Here is an 18636-nt window from a genome sequence, read left to right as displayed (position 1 = left end):
AGAGCTGGAAGGGACTCACACTCAAGGAGTTAGAAAAGGGGGGCACCAAGCAGCAAAGGATCTTAAAGGTTCAGGTAACATCTGCCAGTCCCTCTTACAAGGTTCGGTGAGTCGCCTTCTCCATCCAACCAGCAGGTATGTGGCAGCAGCGTGCTGCCGCTCCGAGCCGCCAGCTAACACAGCGCTCAACCCCTTGGGGGTTTACTGGGTGGAGGCTGCACATCTCTGGAAAAACACAGCTCTTCTTGGGCAAGAGCGACCGAAATTCACCATTATCTACCCAACAGCAGAGACTTCCTGTGCAGCCTTGTCAGGCCCCTTTCCTGCTTGGATGGAGCTGCTCTCCCCGTTCCTGGTAGTTTATCAGCGGAAGCACAGTGCCGTGAGACCTTGCCGCTTATCATTTGTATGTTATGGCACTGGGACTGATTCTTTCACGTGCAAATAGCTCCGACCCGCAGGACTTCTGATCAACCTCTGCAGTGACACCGAGAAGGAAGGTGCAGGAGCTTTGTCCCTTTTTAGCCAGGGAGCAGGAGCAGAAATAAACAAACAAGAGAATTCTGAAAGGCTGCAAGGCGGCCCCTAGAAACCCTGAACTGCTGTAAGATGAGGCTGCAAGAGCCCTGTGTGATCCCTGGGAGCTGGGGAGGTGTCTCTGGATCTGCAGCTCTCCTGCACCTCATTTATATTTCCGTGAGGGGATGATATCTTCTCACTTTGCACTACCAGAAAGCATGTGGAACCAGGGTGTGGGGAAAGACCTCAAATCTCACACAGAGCCACCTGGGTCTGTCTTGGGCGGAAGGACGCTTGGCTTAGGTCAGAAGTTCAGTTTACATTCTAAACCAAATTCAGACTGCATCAAGTCTGACCACATTTGTTACTTCCAGGAATATTCTGGAGGAGGAAGGAGGACCAAATGACTCACTCAAGCCATTGTCTGGCTCTGACGATGGAAGTACGGCCCAAATATACTGTGGATCTGGATACATACGCCCCTCCCAGTCCTGCGTCAGACACTGGAGCTAAGTCTCTGCTGGGGCAACACTTACTCGTACGTGTCGTGACAGCCCCCCATATGCCTCATCCTTAACGGGATAAGCCTGGTGCTTCCGTGAGTTAAGGACTAACAGAAGGAAACGGGTAAGCAGGGTTACTAACGCTGCCTTTCCCACACAGCTCCGAGCACTACAGTGTGCTGTTGGATCCTGCACGGGAATGGAGACCCTTGGGAGCAGACAGCTGTCACGCAGGCTTGTGCTGTGCTGTGCCTTCTGGGGACTCTGCCTGGCCACTCCAGACTATGATGGTGAGTGTGTATCTTCGGGCGAAAAATGGCTGCTTCTTTAAGTACTGGATACTTGGTACCTTTATAAGATCCCAGAAAACTCATTTTTTAAAGCTATCACATGGGAGCACACTCTAACTGAGCTTTGTGCGTACTCTAGTTGAAGCAGGAGGTGATAGAAGGTGATACAGAAGAGAAAGAAACGGGTGGAAGTAACTAGAAAGAAAAATTAGAGGAGAAGCAAACCGGAGAGCACTTGAAACCAAACCCTTTAGCTAAAAGCTAGGCTCCCACAGCCATGGCTTTACCCTGGGCTGGCCCCAGATCTTAGGATTCTTTTGAAAGCTGGGCAGAGGAATTGCTCTCTGGTTTCCCAGGCCTGCTGATAGTTGTATAACACAGCAGTCATTTGGGAGCTGTGGGAAACCGCACGACAGAGGAATCGTGTACATTTTCAGTAAGGTTGCTGATGGTTACTCCTGCACACCTAATTCTGTTTGCCAGCTTTTTGTGACCATCACACAACAGCATTTTACAGAATAACCCCACTTCTGGGGACTCCAACATCAAATGCAAAACCCTAGCCTTTGGGGTAAGCGTAATGTGTACGGCCTTCTCTGCAAAGCACAGGGTAACGGCAGGGCCAGCAAGTAACAGACTGCCTTTGTCTCACAGATTACTCTCAGAACAGCACCAACGAGCAGGTAACGCTGCCAGCGATCACGCCGTGTCCCCGAGCCATCCCCGGGGAAAAGGCAACCATAAACAACGTCACCTACCTGTTGATACACGAGGCCACACGCTCTCAGCTGGGCAGCGTGGTCACAGTGCAGCTCATCCCCTGCCTCTACACCCTCGTCTTCCTGGTGGGGCTGCCTTCAAACGGGCTGGCCCTGTGGGTCCTGGCCACCAGGGCTGAGAAGCTGACCTCCACTGTCTTTCTGATGAACTTGGCTGCAGCAGACCTGCTGCTCGTTTTAGTGCTGCCCTTCAAGATTTTCTACTATTTCCTGGGGAACAACTGGCCCTTTGGGGAAGGCCTGTGCCGCCTCACCACAGCTTTCTTCTATGGGAACATGTACTGCTCGGTGCTGCTGCTCACATGCATCAGCGTCGACCGGTATCTGGCTGTGGTGCATCCTTTCTTTTCACGTTCTTTCCGCACCCCTGCCTTTGCTGCCTGCACCTGTGCTGCCATCTGGCTCTGTGCTGCTGTCCTCACCCTGCCCCTGACTCTGCAGCAGCAGTCCTATCCCCTATACAGGGCAGGCGTCACTCTCTGCCACGATGTTCTCCCCAGGCACGAGGATGATGGGTATTACTTCTACTACTTTGTCTGCCTGATCGCCTGTGCCTTCCTCGCTCCTCTGGTGGTGATGCTGTTCAGCTACTGCTCAGTACTGCGAGCGCTCCTGGGCAGTGGGAAGCGGTACTCCTACTCGATGAAGCTCACAGCTCTTGTGCTGTTCACAGTCGTGGCCTTCTACACACCCAGCAACGTCCTCCTCCTTGTTCATTACTCCAGCTACAACTGCAAGCTGTATGGCAACCTGTATATCAACTACATGGTGAGCCTGGCCATCAGCACCTTCAACAGCTGCGCTGATCCCTTTGTCTACTACTACATTTCTGAAGACTTCCGGGATAAGGTGAGGAGGAGATTCTTCAGTCACAGAAAACAAACCACCACATCCCTAGAAACTTCCAAGGAAACACTCCCTCCAAAAAGTTCCAAAGATTCACTGGTGTAAGCCTCCGTCCCGGCTCCCTGCTCCCAAGGCACTCACGACATACATTGGGGATGAGATGAAGACAACACTGGAATTCCACAAGTTTCACCCAGAGCAGCGAGCAGCACTTGCCAAGGGACAAGTCCTTTCTCCTGTCTGCACAGCTAAAACTGAATAAACCCGGACCACAGGATTCCTCGAGCGGTGTGGAGTCCAGACGAGGTGCGGAGTGCCGAACACGTATAGCTCTGTTACGGGGGCACCGCACGCAACTTCCCATCTGGTCACACGCTGCCAGGGATGCTCTTGCCAATATACCTAGGTCTGGTTTTCCTAATGCATCTTGCAGACTGATTGCTATGTGTGTTCTATTCCTTTTTCTGCTACTGCCTTGCTCATTGTCCTCGAACGCATACTCCCTTCACCTAAACATGAAAAAGAACAGGCACTTACAGAACTAAATTTCTAAACATTTCAGAAGTACGAGGAGGTACCTATGTGAAAGGTCCTCTCCTAAACTAAAATATTCTGTCAAGAGAATGCAGACCGCTGGCTTTTCTAGCAAATACTTTCCTGGCTTGATTAGTAACCAACACCGCAGTAACGTCAGCCCGTTGCTGGTAACAAGCGTACAAATCCCAGTCGCTAATCCCTGTTTTCGCAAATGACCCATAGCACCCGTAATTTCTCTGGGCCAAAGATTGTATTAATGGATTTTTTTTTTAAAAAAAACTATGTCTCTTGAAGAGAGATATTAAAGAATTGATAAAACCCTCGTTCTAGAACTCCACGCTTCTTTTGTGTAATGTCACACGCAATCAGAGGCTGCCTCTCATGACAGAGGCGACCAAGGTTGTTGCTTATTGGACCTGTTGTGAATTTGACAAAAAGGCAGTCAGGTCATCTCTCAGACACAACTAGGGCATATCCCCACAACCAGTAAGGCAGAAAACAAGTGATAAACCTTCTTAGAGGTCTTGAATTCTCTAGTGTTAGTGGTACAGACATGGCTTCTCCATAACCTGCGGTCTAACACACTGACAGCCCACAATGCGAATAAGAAGAGGCAGACGAGGTTGTCTTAAAATCAGTTTTTAATAAAATATTTATCAGAATCTAAAACGAACCCTTTTCTGGACTCAGACTTGCTAAGATTTGTGTGAACAAAAAAAAAAAACGGTCATAGAACTGTTTGTGTGTACATGTACGTGCAGGGGCGAAATGCAGGTGAAGAACTAGAGCCTAGCTCCCACGGGTGCAGTACTGCACGCGCAGAGGGGCAGCTACTGAACACAGGAGACCTGGCCTAGCCAGGGCTATCGCCACTCAGTCAGATATAGCGAGTACTAAAAAAACCACCCCATAACCCCAACACCCAAGCTGAGTTGAGGTTTTCTAAATAGATGATCAATTCACAATATTGAAAACCAGGTTATTGCGCATTAAATGTCAATAGTTGACATCAGCAAAGCAAGTGCTGTTGTTTCAATGATGTTCTTCAAGCAAGCCGAACATTCTTCTGGCATTTGTTTCCTACTGAGGCTGATTAAGACGAAGGGAAAGAGGCAAGACCAAAACACTTGGACAAGAAAGAACAAGGGAACTATTGCTTTAAAATAAATACCACGGCAATGATTACTCTGCATAATGTACAGTTACAAATATATAAATATTAATTTCATTGAAAGGATTGCAAGCAAAAATCACTGATCACTAGCACTGCTGCAGCTATTCAGTAACATAACTCGATGTAAGCAGGAATCGCTGTGTCTTACAAACCCACTGGCACTTTTCTCCTTTTGCAGTGAGGGCCGTCAGAGAAAGGACAGGAGAAGCATCTCTCTGACAGAGGGAGGCAAACGCCTCTAAGCCAGAAACAACTCGGAGCCCAGAGCAGCAGCAGGTCTGCTGTCCTTGCTGGCTTTCCACCACCGAGTCTCTTCCTTGGTGAAAACCAAAATTAAAACCAATCCCTTCTCTCCAGACTACGACTGGCTGGTCTTCACAAAGTTCGAGCCTGAGTTTTCAGCGCCGAGATGTCCTTACTTTCTCGGGGATGGGAGTGCAACTGATGATAAGCTTCAGCACCAGAACTAGGCCAAAGCCTCCGAGTAACATTGAGTCTGATACGGCTATGCTGTGTCCAGTGGTTCTCACGGACCTAGTCCTAAGGAGTTTCTGTATTCCAAGTAGGGTTTTGAAGAAGGGAGGAAAAAGAATCTAGGAAATTGTTTTTCCTAGCTAAGAATTAATGATGATTACAAGAAACATGAACAACATGAAAAATCTGGGGCAGGGGAAAGCTATGGACAGAGGGACCATCAGCTGGGATGGAGACGAGGGCAGCGACCTGCTCCTTTACTCCCGTGGTAGGGGCGAAAAGGCAACAACAGGTATGTAACTGCAGGTTCCTTTATTCAATTCCTTAAATAAAATGATTTTTTTTTTAACTGCAGAAAGGAGCTAGTTTGGTGTGGCAAGACTGGGGGGAGGCAGAGGCTGCCAAGAGCAGATGGACTCGTGATCTCCCTGACAGTGCCAAAGCTGTGAAGAAGCACTCAAGGTGAAGTCAGGCCCCCGGGTCCAGAAACCCTGGCACATTACCTCACCCAGACCGTCCTGTTCTAACTGTCCCTGTTTAAAGATGCTAAGGCTGCTCTGCCTTTGCCTTCTGAGGCTCCAGGTCGCTCTGGCTTTTCTTCTAGTTGTAAAACAGAAGCAAGACTCTGCCTCGAACGGGTGAATGCACGGGCCCACAGAGACCCCACAGAACAAGGCTGTGATGGATGGGCTGGCACCACCAGGAGGAATTATTTAGCTGGCAGCAATGGGGAGACGGCTGCACCTTGGAATTAGTAAATTACACGTAGGAGAGCCTCAGGGAAGTGAGGGAAGTCAGGTTTAATGCTTGGCTGAAATGCCCAAACTTCACCTCCTTGTCCCCAGTGGTGATGCTGTCTGACTGCCCGAGGATCTATGAGAGGGCCAAACAATATAAAATTACTTCAAACATCTATCCAAAAGCACACAGTGGACACGACCAGGAAACTAAAGCCAAGAAGGGACAGAGGAGGGGAGGCTGAGGAATCCAGAACAGGTCCCACCGCCTGTGCGAAGCTAGTCACACAGACATTATCAGGGTGACTAAATGTCTCATTCTCCCAGACTCAGAGCATGAAACAGCTGAGGCTGGAACCAGCAAACAGCAGGGTTTGTGTTGTGCAGCTTTGATATTTAGAAAAGAAAAAAAACCAACAAACCCCCCCAAAAACAACTCTTGTTGCAGCTCACATTAGGTCTGTTATTTACCCAGGGGATAAATGTTGACTCAGTCCTGTGTGTGTACACAATAGCCAGTGTCTGCCAGGCCAGCTGCTTACAGGAGATGGAATTTAGTTTAAAGGCATTTATTTACCTGCCGGGCAGGAATGCAGCCGCCAGCGCTTCCGCTGTGCTGCACAGACACAGCGAGGACATGGTCTGTTCACGCACACTGAAGAGATGTGGCAAAATCCTCTGCTGAGCAGCAGCGGGTACATATGGGCAGGAGCCACGTCAAGATCCTGGGAGGAGAGCTCGGAGCAGCCATGAAGGAAGGCTTGGAAACTCGCCAACAAAGCAGTTCTGAAATTTCTGGGAACTTCAAGACCCAGACTTTCATCATGTCAACTCCATTCTGCAAATATCTGGCCCCAGACAAAAAGGACTGGAAACTACATATGCCCAGCTTCTGGGATACCTCCTGTTTTGTCCCCACATGGACATTTTTCTGGAATAAAATTGCCTTTATTCTGGAATGGAATGTCTATACTGGGATATATTCTTGTCATGGTTCCCGTGTAAACAAGCCCTAAAAATGAATGGAGCTAGGCTTTTTCCTGTTTCCATTCACCAATAAACACCCTCAAAAGGAGTTTCCACCCCACTCTGGGTCCTGGTAACAATAGAAGTGGGAAGATAAAATATTAACGCTATTTTGCAACAGGCAATTGCATGCAACTCCTCCAAAGAGAACAATGCTGCTCCAGGCGGGAAGGGAAACCAAAAAATCTTGGCTTCTGCACTTTTGGAAACACAAAGCTTTTGTTTTCAGTTTTACCACATTGCTTGGGGCAGGTCAGTCTAAGGGAGACCAGCGATTTGTACTGGCCAGCAGACCCAGGGCCTATGCATAGATTACCATATCCAGAGCAACCACTGCAGGGGGATCCTAGTGGGGGCAGAATAAAAGCGATTGGTGAAGTCAGGCAAGCATTTAAAAGGACTGCGCCTTGGGTCAGCTTTATTTTCATGCCAGGGTTACAAGGAGGAAAGGGGCTGAGAAGGCTGCAAGCAGCCCTTATCAGCACATAGTGCAATACGAAGAGGGCTCACCCACCTAATCCTTGTCACTGCTATGGCTGGCAAACTCCCCACCTGAAGCCTGCAGCCACGTGGTGGACAGTCACACCTTTGGGCCCTGACCTTGGATTTCAGTTTTCTCTCATAAAATGTACCTCCCAACAACTTTCCTGAACATGGAGACGCTAGGGAAGTTTTTCTCTTGTGGGACATTGCTGTGGGTGCAGCACAGTAGACTTACGGGCTGGGGAAGATGATTAGCCTCTTGCTATGTCACGATTAGCAAAACACTGATTTTTATTATTATAATCTGAGAGAAAACTTCTCAGCCATCTTTCCTCAAACAGCAGTTTGGCTAAGCACAAGGCCTGGACTTAGCTTCTAAATGTAGCTAGGAAATGGCATTTGCAGTACCCTGATAGTAGAGAAAACACTTTGAAATGGTCTACAGGTTTCAATTCCAGCCCCTATTTTTCTCACCTAGAGGGCACAGTATATTGGTCTCCTATCCTTGGAAGTAATCCAAAGAGGATGCACAAAAGGCAGGAAAATTGACAGAAAAATAACGCTGAGTGTCCCCCTTAGCGCTCCAGATCCCCCCCCGTGGGGCAGCAAAGCCTACAGTTCTGAGTGCATCAGGAAGTAGTCATCGTTCGGTTTCTGTTCTGCAGCAGGTCGTCTGTAGGAACAAACTCATACAGGAGTTGATTCTGAGCCTCTTCTCTTTATTTAAATTATATATTTCTGTTGAAGAGAAAACATAATGAAGAAAAGTCACTTTCCCATTACGTATCTTTGTGAAACATCACTGGGGCTGGGCAGAGAAAAGCTTAAAGGGTCACTTTTTATTCTGCCAGGGATGGAGGTACTCAGGTCACAAAGACTTTTACACGCTGCCCTAGCAGGACCTTGTTGCTGGCCGTTCCTTGCTAAAGAGGTTAGCAGGTCAGTTGTACGAATGCCCCTTCTGAGGAACTGAATCCATCTGACCCAACACACGAGTTACTACATTATATGCTGACTCTCAAACCAGATTTACGATGCCCCGCTCTCCAGCTCACCATTCTACTGTGGTCACTACTTCCTGAATCTTGTCCACTTCTTTTAACATGCTCGCTGTTGTCAGTTCTGCCACAATCTCAAAAACATCAGCTTCCGATGCATAGGGGTCTGGGTCATATTCATAGGAGTAGTACGACAGATCTGTCTGTAGCGGAGGGCCTTCCTCTGCTGCAAAGGAAACCATGGAGCCTCAGTCTGTGCTTTAGCCAAAAGAAACGGCATTTCAGCGTCATATATTGCGCCACAGAGAAGAAGAATGACATAAAAGGATAGGAATGTTAATCAGGGAGGTAAATCAGGGGCCAAATGAGTGCCTTACACGAGCAAAGGAGGCTACACATGTCAATGGACCTGCACATGCATGCTTAGATTCACATGCAAGGAGAAAAGCTGCTGTAAATCAGAATTGTCAGTCTCCCAGTCTGAGACTTGGGCACTGAAAGAAAACGAAAGAAATCATGGTGGGAGGGGAAAGGGGGCATGTAATTTGAAAAAAATCTCAAAGTTTCATTTTAAAATATCTAATTTTACACAGTAACTGAGGTGATTAAGTTAGGAACCAGTTCACACCAAGACCTCTATACAGTAAGAAAAGAGTAACAAATCTTTGGGAACACCAGGTGTCACAGATGAGGTACTCTGCACCCTGAAAAGACATCTGCCCTTTGACTAGGTCCAGACCAAGTGCCTCAGTTAAGGAGAGACCAATCCATATGAAGACACGTAATGTGTGCATTCTTTTAAGCCCCATTTTATAAAAGTCAGCCACAAAGCTAAAGGGCAGACTGTGTTAGAGCAGTTTACTTGGTGCATGTCATGAAAAAGATCAATTTGAGCAGCTAGATTTCTTTTCAGCCGAACCAGAACAAAGATTTTGGCACAAGAGGCCAGGAGCTTACATCAAAGCCATTCACTTCTCCCTCAGCCTGAACTAGCAGTAGCTGGGGTATGTCTGCACAGTCACATACCATGAGGAGCTTCCACCGTGTAAGATGGGAACAGACACATCGCAGGCAGAGAGGGATACTTATCCTCCCTGCGTTCATTCCAGTCTATACTAAGACACTGGCAGGTCACACACGCAGTACATGTCCCACTCAGAAACAGGCTGTGCCTCTCTGTGGTGGGCAATTGCTCACTGTCCAGAGGGTAAGACTGCAAGGTAAAACTTCTAGGAATATCAATAGGTCCCTGTTTTCTAAACTGTTCCTCAAGCCAGCTCAGCTGCCCGTCTTTCCCCTTTGCTTTCTGTGTACACTGCTCTATTCCAAACCAAAGCAATCACTGAAACGTAGTCGTACGGAGGAAAAGTCGCTCTCCGCCGCCCCGAAGTTGGCTTTATTCAAGGAGAACACTCATCAAGGCCTTTGAAAATGTTTGTTCTCTAGACATAAAATATCTGGAGGCTCTTCCCTGTTGCCTCCCACATCCCCCCAGCAACAGGCTCAGCCCTAGGCAAGGGAACGCTTGCCTGAAAGCAGAGTCAGTCTCTGTGTTCACCACTTCTTGGCCTTCTCCATGTGAGAACCTGCCAGATCATGAGCTCGTTCTATGAATGGATGATTGCTGTCCACCAGGGACAGAATTAACATCACAGACCTCACTCTTCCCAGGAATGCAGCACTGGAGTCAAAGCAAAGACCAAAGGCCGACATTTCCTGTTGCATACAAACCACTCCCCCATCTCCACATGTTTGTGCCTAAGCCAATGTTTGCTGAACACCGATGGGGTGAAAGGAAAAGCGGCCCGTTGCCAGTTCAATCAATCCTAAAACACAGCGGTGCTGTGAATAATGCGCCTGCCACGGAGCGCTGCGAGATGACTCCACCTGGAAGCAGAGTTCACTCTGACGTTCCTGTTAGCAGCTAGTGATGGGTGATGGCATTTATTTTTTAAAAAATAATACCATATTACCAAGTATCGTAATTCCACCCAGAATTTTCTTCCAGCTACTGGCCCTTCGAGCTGCTAGAGCAGAACTGTACAAATAGCATGGCTCCAGCTGCGGGGAGAAGGCTTGGGGGGGTTGGACAGCGTGAAGCTGGGTGCGCTGCCTGCTCGGAGCGGCGCAGAGCGCAACGCCACGGCAGCGCTGATGCCACTGCGTACTGCCACACCACGCTTTGATATTGCTTTGCCGTCAAATACATGCAGAATCACAACATGACCGCGATAGCAACATATTGCCTTCCAACATCAGTGGCTATACATTTAGCACTTTTGGCAGAGATTTAGGCAATTTCCGAAGAGCGTTAATGACCTATGGAAGCAATCAAAGCGCCACTTCATCAGAGAGATGGCATCCTCAGAGAGAATCCCCGAGGCTCTGAAATCCACCCATGTTTTTGTAGCCTAGTATGACAACGACGTTAGGAAAGCCACAGACAGAGAGGCACTCGAGATACTGGCACTCCAGTTAGCAAGCAAAACCCTCCTTCAGGAGCTTTCAGTCCTAACAAATATGACTGGAACAGGCTGTGAAAGCATACTAGCAGAGCTTCAATGCTTAGAGGCAGAGGTGGGTCCACGCTACTCATCAAAAACCTAGTCCATCGTCCTGAGTCTCAGTAATTCACCTGTGAGAAAGAACAGCTGAGGAAGGGGATTCAGACATGAGTTATTTCAGCTGAGTCCCACCACCCTGCACACTTCCCTCTCAATCAAGAGGATATTTCTAAAGATGTGAAGAGGATCTGTACAAAAAAGGCTACAGTTTTAAGATCAAACCTCAGCCATTCTGCCTCACTTGCTGCAAACATCTGCTGCAGGCTTTTGAAAGGCATTTTTAAACGCTTTGACAATAGCTACGTGCTGCAAGAAGCGTTGCGTCCTGATTTTTCAGACTATCTGTATACAAATGCTTACCTTGACTAGCATAACTCAAGAGCTGCTGTTTATTCTAGCGAACTCACTGGGGTATATGGAACTACACTGCAAGCCTGTGTTTGCCAGAGTGGCCCGAACAGATTAATTTTTCCCACTGTTTGCTGGAAGGAAGCTGGCTCTCATTGTTTCCATTGCTGGGGTAACACAGACAAGAGCTAACAATGAAAGCATCAATCAAACCAAGCTCAGCCTGTACAAGTCATACGGCAAATACAGAAGGATTTCAGACAATATAAACACCACGAGGTTCTCCAAGAAAATGGTATTTATGGAAGATTAACACACTGAGGCAGTTTCACCAACCTGCCCTGAGCTTGATTTGGCTCCTGGAGTTTTGTATCCTTTTAGGAAATCGCAGATTTAGACATGGCTCATCAAAACTTTCACTAGAAACCCAGAGCACCTGAGCCGACTTAAACCAATCACATGCTTCAATGCTAACAAACGAGTGAGTCCACATGAAACCCGTGTATAAGGAAGGATTCATTCATTTGTTAAACTTTGATTCATGTACCGTGTGGTTGACCTGAGACGAGCCCAGAGGATTAATGAAAATCACATGCTGGGCGCTTTTCCTGATGCAGGATTTAGTCAGTTTCATTTCTGAATGCTCACTCTGCCATGGCTGCTCAGACAGCTCAGTTCAGGAGAGTATCTGCCTTCCAGGAGACTCTCTACTCGAACACTCACAGATCCTAGAACAAAGCCAGCTCTAAATGCTTGTGCATGGACAAACATCCTTATGGCATACAGGTTTGTTAAGCTAACAGCTTTATTAAAATGCCACACACCCCCAAAAACAGAAGAAAAAAAGATCAATTTCCACTTTAGCTCTTATTGCTGGCCTGCTGAGCCAACATTGCTTTTGTCTGTTTAGACCAGAAACCGAAGGGTTATTTTTCTTAGATAATTTAAGGCGGATTATTTCAGAAACACCATTCTGAACATTTTTGGATTGTGGACTACTGTTCAAGTTCCACAAGTTTTTTTCCCAGGTAACCATATTTTTACTATTGAATTTTTATTTGAAAATAATGTAATTGCAGTCCAATTTTGTAGACCAGCAGCAAAACACTTAGTACGGCCTTGCATACCAGCAGTGCCCTAGAGCGCACTTTGGGAGCGCTGCTTTAAAGGGCTCAGATCGCAGAGTTTCCACGCTGAGTACACAGCATTTGCACAGAATAAAAAGCAACAAGCATTCACCTCAGTTACTCTAACAGGCAGCAATCTTATATATTCACACTAAGTCCAGAAACAAAGGGAGGGAAAACAGGAGAGACGTTAAACACTAAGACTGAATGACCTATAGAAATACCCTCAACGGAATATTCACCATGCTTTTACACCTTAATAAGAAAACTGTCCATCAACTTCTGTAGAGCAGAGGAAGGGCAAAGAACAGGACGGCATCTCGCATGTTGGACACATGCTAGTCTGAACTCCGGTGCACAAGAGGACATGAGAAGGCACAGAATCTTCTCTTGAAAAATTAACTGGTTTTACCGATTTGTTAGGAGAGTTAGAGGCCGGGGGAAAATTAATGAGTGGAAAGCAGCCAGGAAAAATCTAGTCCAGTTTATTTACTAGAAACAGCATGAAACAAACTATCCTATTGACATTCTACTGCTTCTTGGTGAGATTTATTGTGAGCCATGAGCAAGTTCGACATGAGTCTTGGAAAAAAGTGTATGAATATAAGCACTGAATAAAATGAGCAGCCAAATTCCTGGCTACTCCATTTACTGACCTTAACGTTTTTGCTCACTAAGGACCTTTATTCCAAACAGCAGCTCCGAGAGAATCAAGACTGCCAGCTCAATTTTTGCACAGAACTACTAGAGGCAAAGTTAATCCACCTGGATTCTAGTTCTTGCAACGGTTTGGTCTGTTGTCATGTCCTGTTCAGTTGTTTGTTGAAACACATTACATCAGCCTGGTTTTAAATGTCTTCTTTACAGCTTAATATTGAAGAAAAGATCACAGAGTCTGTGTTGTTCAAACATATCAAGGCTGAGAAAACAGGAGGGTCACTTGCCCACTCCTATGAACAACTACCTAAATCTTGCACTTGCACTGAACAGAGCAGGCATCGAGCAAGGTTTCCTGAAAGGCAAAGGACTAGAAGAGCTAGTCTGTTGCTGAATCATCCTGTTTCCTTGACCTCTTCATTTTTTTCTGATTTCTCAATATTCTGTCTTTTCTAAGAGATGAAGAACTTCAGCATCTTTACTTAAATGTGCTTAAGAGCCATATATACTTTCATACAGTGAAAGGATAAGCTTTAACCTTGTTAAAGAAAAAGGCCTTGGATAAATGGCAAAGGTATGAAATTACCTGCTGGAGTTTGGGGAACACTGGGTTGCTCAGCTGCATGGGAGTGTGCCTCCCTTTCTTCTGGCAAATTCTTGGCTGTAAATAAAAAGAGAAATAAATGCATTGGTCATAAAAATCTGCTAATGAATCTCTAGAAAACGTTTGCCTTTCCAGAGGTGGCATACTCGGTTCACCGAGCTACATCACTGCACTTCTTGAAAGCCCATGCAGGACCTCCAAAGAATGTTACATTTCATGGATGTCATTTTTACCTAGGATTATTTACTTCAGATAAAACAGTATCACTAATTTTCTCTGATGTTCATTCACGAGAACAGAAAATCAGTTATTCCGAGCTAAGCAGGAAGGCTGCTGCTCTTGTAACTCAATCCCCTGTAGCATGAGTAGCAAAATAATACATAGAAGGTTTTGAATTCTCCTCTTTGCCCTGCCGCACGTGTGTAGCTATCATTTGCTTAGATGAGGATTTGTGGTGTTCTGCAACTAGACTGGAACAGAAAAGGGAAGTGAATGAAACCTACAGGCAGAACATTGAGACATGGGCATCTGTTCTATCCTTGTATTATTCCTGCACGATGCTACTTCCATCTGGCAATGGTTTGGGTAAATCTGTCCATCTGATCCACATACAGGCTCCCCATCATAGCCGCAGTCTCGCGAACACATGCACTGCTCAAAATACTCATCTTCCAAGCAGCCAAAAATGTTATTGCATGGTCCAGAGTGAACAAAGCCTGAAAAATAAACAAAAACATCCAAAGCAATATTTTCGCATAGCATGGGGAAGGGGAAGATCGGGCGGCAATTTTCTTCTATTTCTCCAGTGTAAGTTTTCATGTTCAATTCCCTAAGGCTACTCATAGGAATTTAGAAACTTGGTAGAATAAAAAGCTCTGGGAATAAAGCTGTCTTTCCGAAAGAACCATATTGCAGGAGATCCCAGATATAGGATAATGCAACTATTTTGCACGACATAGAGAACAGAAAGGAACACAGAGTTTCTGGGGTAAGTTATTCCTTTTGCTGCTGCATGAAATTGTTCATCCTTCCTACAGTTAATCGAGGAACTCTATAGCAAGATGTTATAGCGGAGGAAAACCAAATTGCATTTTAAAGAATTTTTACCTTTATGTTTATTAACAGAAATTTGTGCAGGTTCTTCCCGAACGATGCATTATATCTTGCCTCTGAAGCAAATAATAGTCACTTTGGTGACTGAAGAGCAGACTACGTTGCTCTGTTCGGCTGTCGTAAGTTTAATACTGCTACCCCACAAACCTTTGCAAAAACTCCTACTAACAGAAATAGCGAAATAGAGCATTTTTCGAAATATAAGTTTGAGTTCTGAACTCCAGGGCAGGATATCTGTGGGCTCCACTTTCCAAAAAAATCTGCTTGGCTTTGGTGCCACTTACCAACCCATTGGCTAGCTGAGCTTTCCACCTCGTTGCACGTTGGCCCATCACAGAGCTCCCGAGCCAAGGGACTGTTTTCACTCACGTTGTAGAAACGAGTTGCTTCAAAAGCTGCAGGCCAGCAAGAACGAGAAATCACAACCGAGCCTTATGCCCAGAGCCCTAACGGTGGCAAAAATCAAAGGAAAGCGGGCACATACCTGGCTCATAGTAATCATACACTTTGATAGGAACAGGAGCTGTTTTCCCAACTATATGCTCTCTGAAAGCTTGAAACTTTACACAGGTCATGCACTGGCTAGGAATCTGTATGAAATTATGTAAACTTGTAACAAAAAACCTGTACTTTCAGTGAAGAGAGAGACAAATAAACATAGTGCGTGCCCCTAACGTAACACGCTGTGCTGGAGGCTTGGGAGGAATGAAGACACCTCCAATACTAAGTACAGAGACAAAGATAATGAACAAAAGCCAGAACAGGACAAATTAAAATAGGTGATACTTTACTGGCCTTTAAAGCATGTATTCGCTGGACAACAATATCAAACCTGAAACTCAGGCGGTGTTCTCTAGCTTACCTGGCACCGCTCCTGCTGTCAGCCAGCTTGCTAATGCAACGAGCTAACAATTTACTGCTGATGACCAAGGCAAGAGGGATCTCATCTTCCACTCTCAAGTATGTGCTGCGAGATCTAAATTAGGCTGCATTTCTACACCATCCTTTTAGCAATGCTAGTTGTACCTGAAGGCACAATTATTTTGAGGCAAAATCTAAGCAATATCCGCCCAGAAATTCTACCTGCGCTGAAGCTAATCCCCTGCCTCTATTACGCTGCGTTTTCCAACCAAAACCACAGCACCGACCTGCCGCAGGAGGGGCTCAAGCAACTGGCCCGTTAGGACTGCACGGTAATCTTCATCTGTGAGGGACCATCAACATCAGAACCCTGTACCTGTGCCTGATCCACTGGTCATTTGCCTTTCATTGAAAAGCAACATAATTATAAGAAACCAAGTCATTTACCTCATCAAAATAAAAAAGGACTTTTCTTCCATCCACTTCATATCTTTTTAATCCAATTTGCTTGTTCATCAATAACTGGGGAAAAAAAATCAGCAGGTTTAGTTTCAACTCATTTTATAGAAAACAGGTTGAAATTAGAGAATAAGACAGACTTTAGACCGCTTGGAAAACTGATCAGACACTAAAGCCCAGGGATTTCTTCTGGATGTTTCAGTAAGAAAGGGGAAATGAAAAGAGGTTTGCAATGGCTGTAATACAACTGAGGAAAAAGCCATCTGTGTTCTTTTCTGTGACCTGATGAGGAAATACTTGCAAGGTGCAAATGCTGAGGGTTCTTCCTGGTCCCCTGTGCGTTATCTCCCTCTGACTACACCTGACATATCATCCAAAATCTAACTGAATAGCTCCCAGATTGTTTTCAGTACCAAGGCGCAAGCAAGACCTCAGAGACCCCAAAACACTCGATAAAGTCTCCTATTTACACTCCTTCAGACCACCAGGGAATTAGGCTGCTGGACCGCACTGCATATTAAAGCTCCCCTTCTCCCACCAGCTGAAAAACCCAAAACATTCTTCTGCCAGGAAAATCAATCCTTACATTTGAGAAGAGCAGCCAGTTGAAAGAGCCCTAGGCATCCTCCCTGTTGACGAGTGGGGTCAGGCCAGGCCTCTGCGACTCATCTTCTCTCCCTCTGAGGCCCAGGGATTTGTAGTTTGCATTGTAGCAGTCAGGCCCACAGACTACCTCCTCTTACGCTTTTTATTTGTTGGGACAATCTGCATATCTAAGGCGTATCAGAACACAACCTAAGAGCACTTCCCACGCCTGGGCTGCTACTGCCCCTGATTTACCCCAGCCATTCACAAAAAGGCTCTAGCTCGTCTCCTCGTGCGGACTGCGGGGCTGTGTGTACATCATGAGCACAGGCTTCAGAGGGAAGGGCAAGAGCCCTCATTTGTGGAATTACTGTACCACCTCAAAGAGTTTAGTAATTATCTCCCTGGTACAGAATGCTAATGAGTCACCACCAAAATATAATTGCTATCATTTGATATAATTAGATAAAGTTTTACTTTAAAATTTCCAAGAGTTACTGCCATGATTTTCCATATTTGGAATATTAACTTCTCAGTCCTATGACGACTGTCATGCTGCATGTAGCTGATCAGTCAGTCAGTCATTCATTCCTGTTTTGATAAATTGGATTCAGAACACATTTATCATGTGAAAAACATTTAACCCAGAAGCTGGGGAGGACGATGGTGCGTGGAAAAGGACTCTTGGGTTCTGATCCCAGTTTGAGGAGCAGAGTGAGGGCCAGAGCAGATACTTTAATTCTAGTCCCCAAACTGTCCTGTTACTTTAACCTCTCTCAGACAATCCCTTTTGGGACACAGGGGTGATACTTCCTTGGCTTTTTTTTTTTTTTTTTTAATGTTCCTAAGTTATTTTGAGATCTTAGAGTGAAAACTCTGTGGAAAGGAGCACAAAACATTATTGTCATGCATTAGAAAGAATGACATGAAGCAAAAAGCATTTCTACTGAAATTTGCCCAAACCTGCTACCAACAGCTTTAAACTGCGAATTTCTTCAGCATAGTGCTTCTAGTTGTAAAACCCTGCACACAGCTTCCTGCTATTACTGTAACAAGCAAAGGAACATGTGTTTAAGTCCCACACAATATGGAAAGGGCCAATTTAATTTGTCCTTATAATTTTAGGGGCCTGATGGTGGCTGTTATTACTCAGCAGTAGATGGCTGCAGACAGTCCTTTTATGAGGGCTTGGAGAGGCTGGCGCCACCGGGAAATGCTCAGCTCAGCTAAAGTTGCATTTTTCTGGTGAAGCTTGATATATACCAGCCTGTGGTGACCTCCTGACCTTGTCGACACCCAGCATTATTAGAAGGATTTGTGGCTGCACAGCCAGGGGGGCTGCCCTCAGCGTGCAACAGAGCATTCATTAACCATCACTGCCCCGGAGCTGCACACAGGTCCGCTCCGTGCACACTGCTCCCTTGTGAGGGCAAACAACAAACAAGGAAAGCTGATTTGCAGCTCTGTCCCTCCGCACCAGGGGGAGAAGGGAACGGCTGGGGTGACAAGAAAATGCTGCAGTGGGAATGACAGGGCTCTGCTGAAGGTGTCCAAAATACAAGACAACACTAGCACCAGGTCTTCAGCAGAAGAATGTAGTTTTCGTCAGCATGATCTGGATACACATTGGGTAGCCACGAATAAATCATAGGGGTTGCATCTGCAACCCCTACCTATATATATGCTTGAGCTTTGTCCCTACATTTCATTTTTACAGACGCAGAGTTTCTGCAATAAGGAAAATGGAATTCAGCTCTTCAAGGGGAACATTCCTTGAATATCCTTCCCAATTTAGCAATATCTCCTACTGCCCAATGGAAGTAATTCTGTTCTAGTAATGGAAATGGACTGCCCAGTACTAACCCCAAGCGCAGATTCCTCTCTCCAAATCAAGACGCCAAGTACATAGTCTTTTTTGCCCAAAGAACTTTCAAAAGGGTGGGTTTTGAACC

General features: G+C 46.0%; 2 protein-coding genes across 4 annotated transcripts in view; one reads left to right on the top strand and one right to left on the bottom strand.

Moving 5' to 3' along the window:
- The first annotated feature begins 605 nt into the window (after positions 1 to 605).
- On the top strand, positions 606 to 3796 carry F2RL3 (F2R like thrombin or trypsin receptor 3). The gene is made up of 3 exons (XM_064469873.1): positions 606 to 1057; positions 1183 to 1312; positions 1967 to 3796. The coding sequence occupies exons 1-3, from the start codon at positions 923 to 925 to the stop codon at positions 3040 to 3042; spliced, it is 1341 nt and encodes a 446-aa protein (XP_064325943.1). The 5' UTR covers positions 606 to 922; the 3' UTR covers positions 3043 to 3796.
- A 3475-nt stretch (positions 3797 to 7271) lies between these two features.
- The window catches only part of CPAMD8 (C3 and PZP like alpha-2-macroglobulin domain containing 8), a 55411-nt gene continuing 44046 nt past the window's right edge, over positions 7272 to 18636 (bottom strand). For all 3 annotated transcript variants that reach the window (XM_064469869.1, XM_064469871.1, XM_064469872.1), the window contains 7 exons: positions 16088 to 16162; positions 15264 to 15369; positions 15064 to 15174; positions 14170 to 14382; positions 13649 to 13723; positions 8424 to 8592; positions 7272 to 8106 (listed from right to left, as the gene is read on the bottom strand). In XM_064469869.1, the coding sequence (XP_064325939.1) occupies position 8106; positions 8424 to 8592; positions 13649 to 13723; positions 14170 to 14382; positions 15064 to 15174; positions 15264 to 15369; positions 16088 to 16162 (750 nt within the window). In that variant the 3' untranslated portion in view covers positions 7272 to 8105. The remainder of the gene's footprint in view (positions 8107 to 8423; positions 8593 to 13648; positions 13724 to 14169; positions 14383 to 15063; positions 15175 to 15263; positions 15370 to 16087; positions 16163 to 18636) is intronic.

This window comes from Phalacrocorax carbo, chromosome 19 (genome assembly GCF_963921805.1).
Source record: "Phalacrocorax carbo chromosome 19, bPhaCar2.1, whole genome shotgun sequence".
Classification (NCBI taxonomy): Eukaryota; Metazoa; Chordata; class Aves; order Suliformes; family Phalacrocoracidae; genus Phalacrocorax; species Phalacrocorax carbo.
Note: the sequence above shows the minus strand (reverse complement) of the source record. Positions and strands in the feature narration are given on the sequence as shown.

Coding starts and splice junctions, on each gene's coding strand:
- F2RL3 (XM_064469873.1), top strand. CDS start 923: ATGACTCACTCAAGCCATTGTCTGGCTCTGACGATGGAAGTACGGCCC. Junction 1,058..1,182: donor TGCTGGGGCAACACTTACTC/GTACGTGTCGTG, acceptor TTTCCCACACAG/CTCCGAGCACTACAGTGTGC. Junction 1,313..1,966: donor GGCCACTCCAGACTATGATG/GTGAGTGTGTAT, acceptor TTTGTCTCACAG/ATTACTCTCAGAACAGCACC.